The 19,740-nt window shown below is 28.5% G+C and overlaps 2 protein-coding genes across 2 annotated transcripts; both read left to right on the forward strand.

Annotated features, from left to right (window-relative positions):
- Positions 1-5,290: 5,290 nt before the first annotated feature.
- Positions 5,291-7,132, forward strand: LOC131851110 (uncharacterized). Its single transcript, XM_059201543.1, has 3 exons — positions 5,291-5,704; positions 6,027-6,326; positions 6,802-7,132. The coding sequence occupies exons 1-3, from the start codon at positions 5,304-5,306 to the stop codon at positions 7,118-7,120; spliced, it is 1,020 nt and encodes a 339-aa protein (XP_059057526.1). The 5' UTR covers positions 5,291-5,303; the 3' UTR covers positions 7,121-7,132.
- A 52-nt stretch (positions 7,133-7,184) lies between these two features.
- LOC131851100 (uncharacterized) lies at positions 7,185-8,861 on the forward strand. Its single transcript, XM_059201530.1, has 3 exons — positions 7,185-7,871; positions 8,035-8,364; positions 8,681-8,861. Exons 1-3 carry the CDS (start codon positions 7,207-7,209, stop codon positions 8,859-8,861), a joined length of 1,176 nt encoding a protein of 391 aa, XP_059057513.1. The 5' UTR covers positions 7,185-7,206.
- The last annotated feature ends 10,879 nt before the right edge of the window (positions 8,862-19,740 follow it).

Genomic DNA, 19,740 nt, shown 5'->3' on the forward strand with positions numbered 1-19,740 from the left:
AATACAATTAGGCAATTATGAATAAAGCAGGACATAAAATTATAATACCAAAAAGGACTGTATTAATTTATAAAAAATAAAATTTAAATTATAAAATTTTGTTTGACTTGCTTTTGTAACTCGATATGCTATATACCTTGTATATTGTAAATATGTACTTCAGTTAATCGTTATATTTACCCTCAGTCTGGATCTTTCTAAGAGACAAAGTTTCACTTCCTAATAAACCCCTGGGGTGTTATATTCACGCTTAATGTATGTTCCCAAGTGTTGTTTCTGTTTTTCATTATCGCCGACTTTTTCTTCAGACTATTTAGTTCTTAACATGAAAGAACTCAAATTATGTCCGGACCAATGCGAGATGAAATGACTTGTAGATTTTCAATGTACCTACGTGGTATTTAATTAAAAAGATTTGGCAAAATAATGTATTGTGCATACATTATGTACTGTATATTGCGTAAAAATATATCATTAATAATAAGATTGAAAATACGTAGGAGTTATTATACATTTAAGTATCTAAACTAATGTATTTAGTTTAGATATTTAAATACATAATAACTTCTAGCCATTTGAATAAATTTCATTATTAAATTTATCCCGATTCAATTGAATTGGTTTAGGAGCTATTATGCGTATAAATATCTAAACTTTATTATTATAAATATCTAAAAATACATTGTAGTAATATTTTGTTTATTCCGGTTGTTGCCGGATCATGTCTCATAATTTCATACATATATACTATTATGATAATATCGTATTATATATTTATTTTGCTAGTTGTTTCATATACTACCTATATACACATACGTTATACATACTAGATATTCTCGTCTTTTTTGAAAATAAAATATAGCCTATTTCCGTGCTCGTGATGCAATCTACAAATTTCTTTATGATTCATTCAGTCATTTAGTCGTGAAAATCTAACAAACAGATCATCTGACACACTAACGCATTTATATTAATAATATGGATTGATATGAGTTTACTAACGAAACATGAACAACCCCGTTGTAATTACAATTAACATTATCCCACAAAACTATCATTACCGCAACTAGTTATCCTATAATTAATAACTAGATTAATAGACAGTTCATTGGTATTCCGTATATTAATGCCAAGCTAATACCGGGCGACTATCAAAGGGAAACATTAATATCAAGACTATTCAAACTGTTTGTACTGAGTAACTGAATAATGAGAGGTTGCGGTAATGTATAAGATGATTACATTGTTATTGTTATGATGTCTGTTTATTGTATTAATATAATTAACTAATAATCTTAATTCACAGAGTAAACATTATATTAATTATTTGACCTACAATAAAAATAAGTAATTATGTTTTACGGGATATTGATCTAATAAAGATGAATAGATTTATTAAAATAAATATATAGTAATGGGATTTAAACTAAGGACATATTGGAACTAATCTTTACTATTCCATGCAACTAATATTCTCTCATCTAATCCTTGTTTTCACAACTCAATCTTACTTTTTCTTAATATTACTAGCAAATGTTTCGTATTTTCTGCCAAATGGTTTGTAAAAACGCGGTCTTATTATAAGAATTCTGGGTCCGAAATGAAAACACAAGTAGATAAGTACTTCATTACGAAAGGCTTAATTTTAAACTTCGGACGCAAAAGGGATTTACATTTTTTAACCTCTATGGCAAATAGGGGGCTGGCTTTATAATGCTAATCTAGATTAGAGAGCGTTTGGTTTGTTACTGAATTATTTTTATTTTTTGTACTAAATATAAAATACCCTTTAATTTTTAATACCATACTTATTATTGAGAGAATACGCAATACTAGTTTTAATATCATACTCAAAAAGATCTCAAAGATTTAATATCTTATTATTTACAAAAATATACATCGTGTAATTAATTTATTTTTACTTTTAAATTAATCTGTCCCTTTGCTTCTTCCTAATAAAAAAATGAATAAAACAATCTTATACCTAATATATAATATTAGAATTTTTATAAATAAAGGTATGACCAATATGTGTTAATCTTGCATTAATTTCAGTATTATTTTACTATCAAAGTCACCTTCAAACATTGCAATATATTATATATGAAAAAAAATACGTCACTGCACACAAGCTTCTGATGTGCACTACAAAATGCAAAACAGTAGGGCTATGAAACCATAAACTGCACTGCACTGTACGGCGATTCAGTAAGTATATTAAATTACAGGTAATAAAAAACTTTACAATGGGTGGCAAAAACGTATATGCTGTCCGGCACTGACAGGCCTGAGGGATGCCTGCATGAACCGGCCTGTGATTTTATGCGACATTAAATTACGGATGAGGATTTATGTAAAGCCTCAGTTGGTGCGTCCACTGATGTGTGACGAAGTTAATGTTGGAATAATTTTGAAAAACAACCACTGGGCCTCTGATGTTAAACTTACGGTTATGAATGTAGGTATGTTAATTGGTATTTGCATTTTCAACCAACCGAATTCAACCAAAGAAGAGATTTCTAATACGATTGTATTATTTATATGTTACGATAATAATAAACATCAACATTGTACGTAAGAACTTTTAACAAACTATAAATATGAGAACTGATTCTAGTTCTCTTCATTGTGGATTTAGATGTTATAGTATTTACAATTACGAACAGTGCTAGTTGAAGTGAAAAATATATAAATCTCTGATTTGTTACATTATTATTTATCATTCTAATATTGAAACGAATATTTACGTATTTTGATTTAGAATCTACATCTACAAATTACGACCAAAACCAGTTTAAAATAGTCCATTACATTAATTGGTCTGACTAGACTAGACTTTCAGAATTATTAATGCGAACAAAATTTTCATATTTAATTAATAAATACATAGTCTCGATAATAAATGACTTACAATTTTTTTTACTATATATATTAATTCTTATATCATATTTGCAATAATATTTGAAGTAACTACTGATATTTTTGTGAAACTACTAAGTTGTTGAGATTTTATTGTTCATTTACATTGACAGGTCACGTCAATACTTTAATATAATATAAATTTACCATTATTAGTAGGTACTCTTTAAACTTTGTTAACAATTCCCAGCATCATAAAGTACGTAGAATACTGTTACTTATTACCTTATGTAATTAAGAGTATTTTTAATAAAATTATAATTCACTTTAATTTTCAACGCGCTTCAATAATAACAACTTTAACATAATCGGAAACTAAGTCCAGATGTACAGGCTCCGTATCAGCCTTTAAATTGCACAAGTTTTTAAATTAGGTCGAATTATACATCCCGAGTCGGATTCTTCTAAAGTTTCGCTGTCCGCCGCCCCGGCACCAATAAATTGTTCAAGGAGAACAAATAACTTGACTTAAGGAATTAGCTTCCACTAATTGTTGAAGAGGGAATAGAGTTTACGGATTAAAAGTTCTTTTTTTGGAAAGGAAAATTTAAGTTCATGGTCATATGGTTCTATAATTATTTCAATTAGTAAGCAAATAACTAAATAAAGCTTTTTAAAGCTCACTGAATAAGAATAAACAAATCGTTTTATATTTTATTTTTTATCTATATTGAGTATTATATGCATCTTTTTGCATAGAGATTAAGCGGTGTACGATAACTGCCATTTATTACTGGTTATTGCAAATTGATGCATCTATGGACAAAGCTTATTTACATATATAAAAAGAGAATGACACTTTAATAGTGTTGCTTCAACACAATATCTTGACGATATACGACTAGTTTTTGTGTCTAAGTCCATTTTAATTATTACAATAATTGTTGCTGTTTTGCACTGCGTTACAATGGCTAGAGACTGCATAGGTAATAAAGATAAAGAAAATAATCTGTTGTGGGGATGCCTGGACAGAAAAATTTTGACAGTTAATACAGACAGACAATACTGTTTTTCTAGCGCCTGTTGTCAAAATATGTAGTTACTGGAACTATATACTATTATTATTTTATATCTTATCGGTTCAATAGTTAGAAATAAAATTTTAGATCTGATAAGGTACCTATACTAAAAGATATTCAACTAACGCTTATAGAATTGTACTTAATGTTATATTCATACGAGAAACAAAATACAGCTAATATTATAAATTTTAAGTTTTTTTTTATGATTATGGATGGTATCCTAGCTCTGACTACATGCATTAGTGAATTATATATGTGTATTATTACATATATAAAATAAACATTAAATGACTATTGAAGAATTTAAAATAGATATGTGAATTACAAACAAATACATCGACATAAATTCTTACAACACTACTTGCCTGCGGACCTCTTTTGTAAATTATATGCTACATCGCTCACTCTTACAGTTTACACCTCTTCTCGTTTTGCAAATTTATATGAATCATTATTGGGTTGAATTATAGCTCTAGTATGATGCTATTTCATAGTTGATTATAAAGAAGCATGCTTAATATTGTGAATAAATATAACGTTAAAACTATTTAATATAACGCTAACTAACAAACAAGTTCGTTCCATTTACTTTTTACCACAAGACGTAAGAAAAATACTGTATACGCAACATTAATTCTATATAACTGTGAGTTAAATTTATAAAACACACTTAAAATTTTACATGTAAAATAACTTCCTCAATTTTTTAAAACAAGTGTAAAATTTTGATTCCATTTTGTGGGTAAATGAATATCCGCAATTTACTTAATAGTGTACGGTTGTTATATTGTTTTATGGACCTGAACTTACAACATGTACTTTCTTAGTGTATTTTTTATTCCTGCATTTCAGTCATGTACATTTAATGCATGTTCTTGGATATTAGCAATTTTATTATAGCTTTTATCTGACTGCCATCTTTGATTAGTACTTATACTAATTTTAATAAATTTAAATAATACTTACTGATAAACTCATGTTACCCGTGTATATCTACGTGCATTAGTCAAATTAAATAAATATATCTAATACATGCGATTGTTTCAATGAGAATGCTATAAAAAAATGCACCAATATTGCGCCGATTTTAATGGATATTTTTTAAAGTTTGCTCATATCAATCTCTTTTCGGGTAATATATCGCGCCTTATTTATTGCAATGTATTTTATTATAATAACATTAAAAAAATGTAAGAAGTCAAATCTCATTTTATGTATGAAAATAGAGGAGCAGGAATAACATTAATATAAACCAACTTCTAAGTTCAGGCCGCTTACTTAAAAATAATATTCTATTTCAAAAAGGCTGCAGCATTATATGAAACGTCATTTCTGTACAGCTAGTAGGAGCTAACCTACAATATGCCAACTGTAAATAACCCAAATCTCTTCAGTTTTCTTATATTAGTTTCATTATACCACAGGATTATGAGCGAGTCTGGTATTATTAAAGAACAAAGGAAAATTGCATCAGGACTCCAGCTTGAAAACAATTTCGGCGAAACTCTGGGTCAGTCCGTAATTACAACAACTATTACTGTGGACGATGAAAAATTTGATGATAATGAACTTAAAAAACTCTTTGTAGAAAATTTTAAATTATATAAAAAAATTGAGAGAGAAGGAAATAAGAATGGGACTCGTGAGATAATAAGGAAAACAAGGGATGTAGTGAATATTACTGCTTACCGCAGGATTGAATGTCTTTCGTGTTTTGCAAATGGAACTTCGGCATTAGATGAAAATTGTTACAGGGGATCTTCGTAAGTAATATGTAATAATTACATTTTTTCCATTAACTTTATGAGATATCAGAATTAGTAACGTTAATTCTAATGAAATCAAATAAAACGTATATATCTATATAATAAAACATAACGAAAAAACGTATATCATTATAAAACTCTAATTAATAATTTATTAATGTAAAAATGTAAGTGTTCATAATTATTTCCAATTCAACAATTTACTTCGTCTTTGTAAACTCTGTATCAATTTTTATTTCTATTTCTTATAAAGGGTATATATAGTACAAATTCTTTGTAGGATATTCATTCTAACTACAAATATTATTTGTACATTTAGATTATTCAAAAAAGAATGCGCAGACGATGAAGTATGTTTCACAGAAATACATTATTACTTCATTCGAAGGGGTTGTGTTGTACCTAATAAATTAAATAGAACTTTTGTGTGCAACTGTCATTTATGCAATGATAAGACATGGAATGATTCCACTTATTATGAATACAGTAAGATTAGTGACTGGGAATATGATAATATTCGCTTACAAAGCCCAATTAAAAGAATGGATCTGTTATGTAAAGTTTGTGATACCACCGGAACTAATAAAGTATCAGATAAAATTTGTAGATTGGGTGAGAAGTAAGTATGGAAATTGATAGAAATATTAAATAAATAGCTCTTGTAGCAATAGTTGCCTAATGTGATTAAATTATTATTATCATATAAATCAAATAATTATAGGAGTATATTTTCAATAATATAAATAATATATTATATATAAATTATCTTATATTCCATATTTCTTAACGTCTGATGGTATGTGATAATATTATTCTTAACCTTTGAGATATTATTCCAGAGGATTAAAATACTATACATCCCTAGCTGTTGTTCACAGGCATATCTCACCCTCCAAACGAAAACAGCTCACGAAACAAGCCGGTTTATAACTCAAATTATTGGTACAGGGATACGAAATATGCCTCTTCTAAATATCTGCAATTGTGTGAATTGGTATATGTCATAATGCAGCATTATATAGACTACCCAATATTTTATCGGTTCTGTTCCCCGTAGAATTAATTAAAATATACATTATTTATTGTCCTTTCAGCGCAGACTACATGGTATGCGGACATAATCAGTTATGTTACGTAAATATTGACGATGAACTCGACTATGTATCTAGAGGTTGCACACAAATGCCAGCATTTAATTCAATGTACTATTTGTGTAACAAAACAGTATGCAATAATAATGATTTTCAGAATCCTAAATTAACAATGCGGTCAAACAAGCAAAATTATTTTAGAAACAAAAAGAAAGTAATATCTAGAAGTTACGCAGTTAAAATAAAATATAGCACAATGGATATTTTGCAAGTTTTGTGTTTCATTGAATTCGATAGAAGTATAAAACCTTATTTCTTATGAAAAACAATTATTAAATCATCAGTCACTATTAAAATTAGAAATTATTGTCAAAATCAAGATTTGTTTGTAGTTTTTAATTAATTATAATGAAATATATCAATGTTTTTATATATGTTCACGTGATAACTACATTAGAATCTGAAGAAATACAATCTATACACAGTAAGAATCATTTACCATATTTTAGAAGAAAGGTGGAAGAAGCACTTGAAGATAATATTACGGAAAGAGCATCTTCTGATAACCCACATTTAGTATCATTCTTGATTAAAAATGTTAAAGAAATTTTTAATGAGTTGTATAATACTGATTCTACTAAAATTACTACCATTTCACATATGAAGATTGCTAAAGATAATATTTTTAAACAACTTCCTACTCGTAGCACATTGTTATTTAATGTGAATGTTACGTTAAGTACATTTAGTTCCAACAATGTTAGTGCACATTTATTATTAAATGATGCAATGGTTTATAATGATAATTTTTCTTCAACTAATTTTTCTAATGAAAGTTACACTTCGTCACAATTACCGAAGGATTTTTATAAATTAACTGAAAGACACGAGTTAATGCGTCTATCAAAAAATTTAATGTTTTTTGAAACAGATCAAAAGGACTTTAGTATACTTAAAAAAACAGACGCGTTTACATTAAATGCCTCTGAATATGATATCGCTTTTTCAAGAAGATCATGCATAGCATGCAATAATGTAATAACCGAAGATTGTAATGATCCTAAAAATAAATTGTACGTATAAGTAAATCCAGGTTACGGTACTGAAACTAGTTTTTAATTAATTGTATATTTAAATTGTATTTACTCTACTTGATACTGATTTATTTTTGTACTCTTTGTTAACAAGGGTCTAAAAATGCTATTCATCCATTAACTGATTTAATTCACTCAACAGAATATCATCAGTTATTTGCGCACGCGATGATGACCTTTGTTATTCACTGCACACTCCATTTGGTATAATCGATCGTGGATGTTTCAATACGAATCACAATCTCACCACATACGTATGTTCGTGTAATCTATGCAACTATATATCAATTTCTGAAATGCCGTACATATTTTCAAAGAAGCAAGATTGGATTGATAACGTTGTTGAACTTTCACGTACCAGGCATTTTCGAAAAACGGTTTTTAAGGACATGTCGTGTTTGAAATGTGAAGTGAATATGACTATTAAAAAAGGAGATATGCTCGACAAAGCCAACTGCCTGGAAGGCAATGTGTATGTAATTTAAATATTTAATAAAAATATAGTATCATATAACTTATAAAAGTCCTGTGTGTTCTATTAGACTTTTCAAAATGTAAATTTCTTAACAAAACTAGAAAAATTAACTAGTAAATCAAATAAGTTCATAGTCTTCAAACGTTTAAACAGATCTTCATAAATTATAGTTACGAATGATCAGGTCAGATTTGCCTAAAAACTACAATAAAACGCGGCAACGTTTGCTTTGTTAGCAGTTAGGTACACATATTTTTACATCACCATTCTTTTTACTTAGGAAAAATAGTTAAATACTGTAATATTTTTCCAGAGGTACATTACCTTTACAAAAGTGCCAAAAAAATGAAATATGTGCAGTTAAAGCAATTAAAAATGATGGCTATATATGGAGGGGATGCATCAAGAGCCCATTATACAACTATTGGTGGACATTTTGTGACAGCGATCTCTGTAATTATGACGCTATTGCCTCATTATATGATACTGATTAACTTTTTTAATTACTTTACATTTTATTACTATTATTTTCTTTAATATATGTATAAATCTTTGTTTGTTGTTTTTAATATGATAGAGGATATTTAAACACAATTCGGGCTTTTTCATGATTCTACTTATTCAAATTTAGCTAATCTAGCGTATTGTTGTCTGAAGATTTTTACTCAACATTTATACAAAATTATTGCTAGCATTAACAATTGTATTACATAGGGATCCGTGTTAGTAATAATTTTGTATTAAAAAGAAATTCTGTCTTACTTTCGTAAATACGAAAATATAGTGATATGTTCGTTACAACTGACAAATATAATCAATACACGTAAGATACGTAGTATGAAAAAAACATATTATGTATTTTGAAAGATTGTATTATATTTCTTAAATAATTCAATGCTGAAACGCTGCTAGTGTCATGAGGATCTTGGTATTGAAATAGGTTCGGGATAAAACTTTTTTTATGATATTTCCTTTCAAAAAATTGTACCAAAAAATTGTTTTAATTTTATGGTTATTATTGAATGTTCATTTCGTGATCCTAATTTTATACATTGTTTTGATATTATTGGGAGATAGTAGCAGGTAAGTAACATGTTAAATCTAAAGAATTACTTCAAATTTTCGTTATAAAAGAATAAATAATAAGGCAATGTCAGTTCTTAAATGAGGGTTATAACGAGAGATAAAATTGCATGCACGATATTGAAGTTATACAGTCGTATACAACGGCAGGGGAATGCAACCGCCATGAAAGTGGCTGAGATCACCTGAATAAGCCCTAGGGCCTTACATAGATATAATTTAATTGAATTTCACGGTGGCGGAGTTCCGGCTTTGAAGAATTTCATCTGGTGGAAACACTTGTCTGCTGCTTTCAACTGAATTTCTGAATTGCTAATGTGATGTCTGTTATTTTTATTGAAGTAATATATTTTAGAATATTCATTTACATTACATTAATTTTAATAAAGAAGGATAAGGACACGTAAACAAATTTATTTTTTCTTAAATTGTGTTTAGTGTTTTAACGTAGGAGTGGTAGACTTTATACAAAGTCGTCTCTGTGAGTATCTCTGTCACATTATTTCAACCGTCAAGTAGCTCTCTTTGTATGGATGTGTTTCAATTTTAAGGGTAAAATCTTAGGGATAGCATCAGATGAGGGGTACCACCGACGTCAAATGTCTATATACATTAACGACATCAAGTCAACATTCCATAAGATTATATCCATACCAGTTTTATAAAAAAAAGTTAGTATTTCTATTACTTAAAGTTATCTAATATGAAAACTCTGTTACTTTTATTATTTTTCACTGTTGTTTTATCTGGAGATTTGAAATGAAATGCGATGAATATTTCAAAATTCTTTTTATAACGTATCATCGTAAAGCAGAGCGAATGCTCAAGTGGCTTCCAGTTTTCTTCTTTTATGTTACATCCCAGTAGGAATTCTTGCTACAGAGAGTCTATACGTGTTGATTTTAATATTCTATTAAACATGGAATATATTTTTGGACGGAATTTTAAAAATAATTGTGTTAAATTAACATTTTGTTTAATAATAATATTTTTTGTTTTACTAATATTTTGTTTAAAAACAAATTTATATCATTTTGAATACATTAAAAATTACCATCTTGCAGTTTTTATTCACGGCATCGGTGGTCGCGCTTTAGCACATCGCCTTACTTCCGATGGACGACCAAGGGTTCTAGTTTGTATGATTGTTTTTATCGGCCTGATTGTTTTCTATATATATATTATGACTTTATTTACAAAAAAATATATCTGTAATCATATCAGTTGTTTAGTTCCCATAACGCAAACATCTGCACATAAGCTCACAAGCACGATGCAGCAGATCTTGATGACGCTGTGTGAATTGTCCTGAGGTATAAAAAATATTTAAAGAAATTGCATAATTCTTAAATAACAATTCTTAATATAACAAATAAAATTGAATAATTTTTATCAAAATTTATTATAGTTAAACACAATCAGAGCGAAATTTTAAAATAAAATAATTAAGTGTAATATAAAACAACTGCAATTATATTATAAGAGTGAAAAGTAGTAAATGTTATGTATACTTTACCTCTACTTAGACAAATATTCATATAATATATTAGTACTTATACTCGTATACAAGTCGGGTACTACACATTAGCATAAACTTCTTTATAATATATTGAAGCTAATATACGTAAGTAAATTGCTGACATTATAAATCTATCTACCTTTCAATATTTGGCCGAATGCCCATATCTGTTGAAGACCTGGCGTTTTTCCAAAAAAAATGTTTTACTTTGATACAAATCTTGACCACACTTTTAAAAGTAAGTACGTTTTTTTGTAAACCTTAAGTTTTTACGTACATATTATAATCGATAATTCAGTATCACAATAAACCATTAACATACTTGACTTTTACTGCCGTTTACGGGTCTTATTCCATAACAGTTAACTATTGCAATGCGAATCACTTTATTATATAAAATTTTAAAGTCGAGATTTACTTTTCGTGTACGGGTATATGTTGCTGTGTATTAATTGCTTATATATGTTTATTTTATTTATTTTTTCTGTTGTAAACCTGGACACTTTACTTAGTCTCTTAAAACCAGTTTGTGTTTATGCCAGCTTTTCTTATTTGGTAGATAAATATGAATTTAAAACAAGAATAGTAATCTTAACCTTATACAATCCGAGACTATAGGTACCATAACTACTATTTAAATTGCATTATGACTACAATAGTCCGATAAGTTACTAGGAGGTCCACATTAGTATTATATTCTGTAGAAATGTCCCATAATGACCGCATATATCTTTTTAATGAACTAGTAGCCTCATTTTGCTATGCGAAAATGGTCTGCCGTGGCAGCTCCTAAAATGTATTGTTCGTCTTATAAATACCAGAGACTTCTCCTTTAAAATACATACTAAGTGAATTTTCCCATTAAAATTAAGTTATTGCATTGAGGGTTTGTGAAAGCAATTTATTGTACTCAAGCATTCCTTTTCGTGAAATTATTTAAATTTTATGCGACTATAAATTTGTTTAACTCAAAAGCATGCCTTCCATGTATGTAATTTGCAATTATAGATAATTTAGTAGTATTATTACAATACAAGTCAGATAGTCATTAATCTTTAAACAGAACTAAAAAACAAATATCCAATCATCTCGTCACAGAATCTAACGTTGAAAGCGCTCCATATTACGGACCATCAATTTGACTGGTCGAAACTCCAAACGAAAAACAACTTCTCCTTGATAATCACATCTGTAAAGGCGATCATTGCTTGCCCTTACTATGTTATAATAACAGAGGTTTGACGTCTAATGGATAAAATTATAATGACTCGTATACATAAAAGGCACAAGGCACGCTAGTTTGAAATGCCTCAAGGCTCTAAGAGTTTCTTTCAACACATACTTCTTCTGTATATTTAATGTTCGTCTAATGCGCACTATCAAAGGCGTCTGAGTGAGTCTGAAAGGATTCGAGATTCGCAATCGTGTTGCAGTAAACAAGATACCATTTAGCCAAGGGCAAACTCGGTACTGTTTTGTTCATGGATAAACGTGTCTTAAAGCTTTTCTACGAGAAAATTATAGGTAAAGTGGTTCCGTAAACGCTTTTGAGTTTATGCAATGTTATGATCTATTCATATGGGTAATAAAGTAATGATATATACTTATATAAACTCAGTCGATTATAAATAATGCTTCTAGAATACATTACTTTGATATTTATGTGCCTATCTATAACATATTAACTATAACTGTAGGCGAATAATTGTGATTATTATTGTCAATATATGTCATGAATAACAAAGTACAAAAACATACATAGGAGTTTTAAGTCTCTTCTAATTTGATTATATTTATTATGTGTATATATATGTATATATACGTAGTATAAAAAATAAGAAAATATTAATATTATGAATTTATATTTTTTATTTTAATAAAATGAATTCAAAATAAAATCACATTAAGATAATTTGCTTAATTATCTAAATTAAGAGCTTGAAGTCAGTGATATGTAAATGTTTGTACTTCAATTAAGTAGAGTTATGATGTCTCGAAAACAACTCTTAATTTATTGTTCATTTCATTTGGGCGGACGCGGTCTGTCTCAATCGATTCACAAATACCAATCCCTTGTTTTGACTGGCGAATCGTTAAATTATAGCCTTTGTATTACTTGTATTTATTTATTGTTCACTGATAGGTATGTACTATTGACAAAAATTAATTATGTACTGTATTGAGTTTAACTTTGAAAAATAAAATGAAATATCTCGATGTCGGTTTTAAAAGCTCGTTTTGTCAGCTCTATATATAGTATATTATTACTTAATTCATCGTGATAGATTTTTTTAAATATTATTTATATTTAAATTATAATACATATATATATATAAATATTAGGGTAAAGAAATAATTTAAATATTTAAATTTATTACTTACGTGTAGATATATGTTATAATAATAAATAAAATCCCCTGGACAATTAACACAGCGCCATCTAATCACACAATAAGCGGAGCTTGTATTATGTGTTTGTAAATAAATACATAATATACATAGAAAAAACCCAAACAATCATGATCATGAATACAAATGTTTGCACCGTGCAAGGAATCGAACCCGCGACCTTCGGAAGTAAAACGGAGATCTAATAATAATAAACTGGAGATATTGTTAACGTAGTCTAAATATTCAATACAAATTTCATTTACAGTAAAAATAAGCTGATTAATCTTACTAAGCACTTATCCACCTCTATATGAGACTCATTCAGATAAGTGAAAAATATAATTTAAGTAATATATGTAACATTACGTTAATATACGGTACATTTCAATGGCCCTAACAAACAAGGCCTACACGATAAAGGAATGGTGAACCGAATACCGATCAATATCACATGTAATTAAGGCAATATTTAAGAAATCTCACCATATTATCAAGAATGTGGCCCCTATGTCAGCAACGACAGTAATATATTGCTGACATAAAACCACGAGATGCGAGTAGATATCATTCTTGGATAGTTGGTTTCCGCTCAAAAGAGCCACTATCCTCCTAAGTTGTGTCTATAAAAATGTGGAAAAATAACAGATAACGCTTGCCTGCCATCGATCCACGTCAAATGTTGGAACAATTTTTATTATTTTGTTTCACGTGAACAATTTCGTGTTCAATTCACAGACAAATTGAATGCTGTTTCATTTAAATATGAAATGTACCTACGTATGTTCCTAACGTATACATTTATTTTATTTTTAGCTATAAGATATTTTATAGATACATTTTATATAACTATTACTGCGAGAAGAATTAGTAAACTTTTGAGGAAATAAATCAATTATAGAAAACTGACTATTTTGAATACATAAATCATTACAGTAAAACAACATTACAACAGAACATTTTTCTTGGTTTTAGGATATAAAGCATTGGATATAACTTTATTATTATATTGTAATACTTTAGGTCATTCTGTATTTATGATAAAAAATATAATACTTTTTACAAAGATTTTTTATTATAACTTAAACTTAAATTCTTTATTATAACTTGATAGACATTTATTATTTATCTGATTGACTGATACTAGTCACTAACAAGTAACTTACTTTAAAATAATCCAAATATATAATTTAGATGATTTTAAAATAAGTTACTCATTTTCATTATTTGAGAAATATTACTGAAGGCATATTTTATTCTAACATAACCAGTAAGATAAGATTGCTAGATTTTATGATCGCATCAGAGAAAATAACATGTGTCAATAAGTCGTCCGCGATGGAATTCTCTGGTACTATTTTATGCTCTCCCATATATTCCATCAGTCGTTCCATCAAAATTTTATTAGGCACTGGCATATTATTCCTACCAAAATGTTTGTTTTCGTCTAAAACAAATCCTTTTTCTTTTCTCTTTTTGTGCAGTAATTGTGAACGAAAATGTAAGACAACACTTACTATTTTAAGTGTTTATTGATATATGTGAAATTTTAAAGTATTTTAGTTTCAAAACTGCCGTTATTTATGTAATGATTACAAGTAAAACAAGTAAATTGTCTGATGGCGACTAATGGATTGGAAATCAATAATGAAGAAAGTAATATTCTAAACCATACACATACAGACAAAGTAGATTTGCACAGACATAGTAGATAGTCTAAGTCTGTCACCGATTATATGGAATGTTGTGTTTCTGAAGTCAACCAGGTTTAGTTCCATTACCTATTTAATTATATTTTAAACTAGCTGTACTCGCGACTTCGTCCGCTTGGAATTTAACTTTATCTTTCTAAAATAAAATAAATTTTCTAACATAAAACTAGCCTAAGTTACTCCTTATTACATCAGCTACCTGCCAAAAAAAGTCTCGTCAAAATCGGTCCAGACATTTCAGAGATTAGCCGAAACAAACAGACAGACATACGAACAAAAAATTGTAAAATTTGTTATTTTAGTGTCTGTACCGTATTTATATTCATATCTATGTAAAAAAACGGTTATTTCAATATTACGAACGGACACTCCAATTTTATATATATGTATAGATTGACGATACATATATGTTGTAGTAGTGTGGTAATGAAATGAAATTTCTGAGTACTTCGTGCCTAAGAAGTAACACATGACCATACTTTACAATAGACGGATAATGTTCATGTCTATAGGCGAAGTCTGTAGACTACATAACCATTAATTATAATCAGATGAACAATCAGTACGTTTGCTATTCGTATAAAAAAATAAAGTAATAATTCTGTTATATTCCAAGTTTTGCAGATAAAGAAGTGTTAATTGATTACTTTGAAGCTAGCTAACGGTGATCAGTGTGAACTATCATTATTTTCAATAAGCTACCATCGAAATGTTGTGATTTACTAGCTATCGCACTAGAGATGAGGTCATCTCGGTCGATGTTTTGTGCGCATTGTTTCAAATGTCAAAAACTTCATCAATCAGCAGTTACTGTTAGTTGGTATGATTTCCTATGAGAGCGTTCGAAGATGTATTGTATATTTGGTAGGTAAGTATATTAGAATAGTCTGTATTATAGTCAACTACAATAAATGCAATGTATCATATGAAAAAAATAGCTTATGGCAGCCCAAAACTTTTTCCAATTATTTTTTTTATTACTTTTTCAATATTTTTGAAACCATTTCCAAAACAAATGGTAAGAGATGTAATAAGTAATACACGTGTTGTGTTTATTTCATATTGTGATTAAAGAATTATAAATAAATTTCAAATATATTATAATTACATTTGAGAAACACTTAAAGGTGTGAGACTTGAAGTATAAATATAGACTGATGTTTATGTTTATCGAGATCATAATCAGTGACATTCCATTAGTCGATAGATATTGTCTTTGGCAAATGTGAGCTATTAAAAAGAAAAAAGGACAATGAATATGGCTCTGTTTATAATATTTATATTTATTTGACTTATTAATCTATATAATACGGTAAAATGGAGTTAATACTGTGATTAAAGACGATTGCGGTCTGACAATAAATTCAATAAATATATTTTGTAGAATACTTAATTGTAGTATATAATGAATATTAATGACATATAATTGTTTTACTCTTTATTGCTAATATTCAAATATCAACCTTAGTGGTATTTATTTACAAATTATTTTCATTAGTCGTCAAAGTAATCAATGAACCATTGTATACAACCGCGGTTCGATGTCGTTCGTTTATGTAGAATTGTGTACGAAATCCTTCACTGTCAACAACGTAAAGACAGTCGAGATATTAATGTCAGCGTAGAGTCTTGTCACTTTTACTGAAAGTCTATAATGAGGCATCCATTAAAATATTACTTATCTTACTTAATACCTATCTAATTTTCTATAAAAATTTATAGAAAATAGTTTGGTTCAAATATTTCAATTTAATTACAATATTTTATGTTGTAAAATTTCTAATATTATATTGAACTGACCATTCGTTGTCAGTAGGTGTTCTATCTCTCTGATTTTTACTTTGAACTGATATTACTAAAAAATACTTTAAATATTTAATAAAAATATTAATACGAATATTATTATACTAAGTTTGCAATTTCATACCCATATAACCTATTAATTTTATATAAATGTATTTTCTTTAGAATAAAATGTACATGTAAATTTAAGTGAAGCTTACCAACGCATTATGCAGTAGTCATACTGCATACAAATCTGTTAAGTTGTTTCTGATATTTGCGCACAGATAAACAGATATCTAACAATAATTGTATTTGGCTCTTTTCTTTTATATTATAATATGTATAGACAGATCAGTTACATTTTTATTATATATATGTATAGGTCTTGTCAAAATGAACATTAGTTTTGTTCAGCAGACATTTAATGCTGATCTTACTATCTTCTATATATAAATATGTGAGTATACCTCGTTTATAAAATAATTAATTAATCTACTTAGTGTAATATTGTCTTATCTGTGACATAAGTAAACTGAAAATATTAAAAATATTTTACAATAATTATGTGAATGTGAGATTGACTTAATATTGTTATTAAAATAACTCTAATGACAAACGATCTGATGAATTTGAATAAAATAAATTCATATCACGAGATAATTTTGACGTCTTGTCATATTCCTCATACATCGGAAAAAATTTCCATGCTTTATTTTATCTACTTCTAGAAATAAGAGTCGGAAAGCATCTAGAAATGAATTAAATGTGTTGCTGGTATACAAATATACTAGTTATGGTTATATATGGAGATGATGACAATAACCAATTTAAATACGCAGAATATTGGTAACCAGAAAGAGGTACAGCAACAGTGTCCGAACCAAGTAAAATATATATAAAAGTATGAATAACACTGTGATAGATATATGTAACTTTTAAATTTAAAGCATCAAATCAATATACGATTCTTACAAGCATTACTTTTTTTGGAAATTTTATTAGTCGGGATTTAACCAGTTTAGCCATAAATCGGCATTTTATTTCACACTCGGCCTATTGTTGTCCCCGAGACATTTGTCGTTTTGCCGCCGTAACAATGAAATTCGAAGCGTGATTGTTTGGATTCGCATCGGCGGGCTTTATTAAAATTCTTCTTATTTGTTAGCGACGTTTTTGTGTCGCGACACGTTGAATAACGATACCAAACATGTTAAACAATTTAGAGACCCTCTGTGGAAATTAATAAACGATGATAATAATGAACGTACCGCCTACAGAGCTTTCACTGAAAAAATGTAAATATATATCGGTCCTAGGTATTTTTATTGTTACAACATATTATGCGGTATTTCTACTAGCTTCTACTACCACTATTGTGAGGTTCTAGGATGACGCATGAAGCATGAAAAAACCTGTTGGATACTGGTTCACCAATTTGTTTATTATCAGAAATAAGTAAATCACAACAAATATTTATTGAACTCGCACATTTGCAATTAATCTTCACAAATTTCACTCCTCCGCCCATTGAGTTTGTAATACCACATTTTCTGCAGTAATGGAGATTTTTGTATCAAAGGCGGACAAAAATTAATAGCATAAAAATTATAAGACAGTGTGGGCAGTGTTTTAATAGCAGGTAATCTTCTATGTATCCTTTCCGTACATGTCGTGATAAATAGCTTCAAGAGAAAATAAATCTAAATGAATAATAGGAAAACAATTCGTTGGAACGTTATCAAAATAATATTATCAAGTAGCAAACAGTATTTTAAACAGATACTGTATCAGAAATATACTTATATGATCTATAATGTATTTTTAAATAAAGAAATTATAATATGTAATAAACTGAATAAGGTAAAGAAATATTTTAAAATAGAAGCAGGTAGAAATATAATATATTGTCTCCAACTGCACCCAAAATTTTATACTAATAATTTTAGATTTTTTCCGCATAATACAACTACCATAATCATAAAATTGGTATGGGACGAATACGAGAGTAAATCATATTGATTGTATGTAAAATCATTATTATTATAATGATCTGAAACTTAATTGGCGAGAATATCGCGTAACATAGACGTAAAAATAATAAAACAACGTCATTAGACACCGAATGTTTGAAATAAAATAACCTGCAGGCCTATCAATCTTTTGACAAACTCGCAAACAGTACTGAAAATCCGTTTGACAATACCGTTTAATCGAAACTGTGTTTATTTATATCTATTGACCAATTTAGTTTATTAATATTATTATTATCAAATTATGTAAGTTTTGATGATTATAATAATAGCTACTTAATCTGTACCCGATATCTGTAAAAAATCATCAATGTGGGTACAGAGGTACCTCAGTCTCGTCTATTTATTATTTATAGGCGCCAAGCAGATTGCTTAGATGGTGCAGATTGGACAGTGAAGTCACAAGACAAGAAGCATGAAATCTTTCATCAGGTTTGGCAAATCATGAGTGGTATCTTAAGTGTCATATGAACGTGATGTCTGTAGTACTATTTATGTATGTAGACAATGGCTACCACTTACCATCCGGTGGGCTGTCAACCCTTTTGCCATTGCATTACATTACATTAGAATAAATATACAAATAATCATTGTAAAATGTACGTAATGTATGTAATGTCATAATGCAAAGGACAGTAGGTACAATATAAAACCTTTCGTCGGCGTCGTTATTTTATTTACTTACCTATACTAAAACTAAAAAAACTGTTATGAGCAACATTTTCAAAATATTATAAAAGCAGTTATATCGATTAATCTTAATTTCAGTGTCAGCATTTTGCTCTGTCGTAAGAATCTCTTGGCATTTATACTAGAGCCCTTCGGATATTTTTAAATTTCGTCATCATTTAGAAGT

This window comes from Achroia grisella, unplaced genomic scaffold (genome assembly GCF_030625045.1).
Source record: "Achroia grisella isolate CSIRO2021 unplaced genomic scaffold, CSIRO_AGI_Agris_v1 utg780, whole genome shotgun sequence".
Classification (NCBI taxonomy): domain Eukaryota; kingdom Metazoa; phylum Arthropoda; class Insecta; order Lepidoptera; family Pyralidae; genus Achroia; species Achroia grisella.

What these genes read in the sequence shown, in the direction of transcription:
- LOC131851110 (XM_059201543.1), top strand. Translation starts at nt 5,304, where the DNA reads ATGCCAACTGTAAATAACCCAAATCTCTTCAGTTTTCTTATATTAGTT. An exon ending in AATTGTTACAGGGGATCTTC is followed by an intron (nt 5,705 to 6,026) that starts GTAAGTAATATG and finishes TTGTACATTTAG; the next exon opens with ATTATTCAAAAAAGAATGCG. An exon ending in ATTTGTAGATTGGGTGAGAA is followed by an intron (nt 6,327 to 6,801) that starts GTAAGTATGGAA and finishes TTGTCCTTTCAG; the next exon opens with CGCAGACTACATGGTATGCG.
- LOC131851100 (XM_059201530.1), top strand. Translation starts at nt 7,207, where the DNA reads ATGAAATATATCAATGTTTTTATATATGTTCACGTGATAACTACATTA. An exon ending in AATGATCCTAAAAATAAATT is followed by an intron (nt 7,872 to 8,034) that starts GTACGTATAAGT and finishes TTCACTCAACAG; the next exon opens with AATATCATCAGTTATTTGCG. An exon ending in AACTGCCTGGAAGGCAATGT is followed by an intron (nt 8,365 to 8,680) that starts GTATGTAATTTA and finishes ATATTTTTCCAG; the next exon opens with AGGTACATTACCTTTACAAA.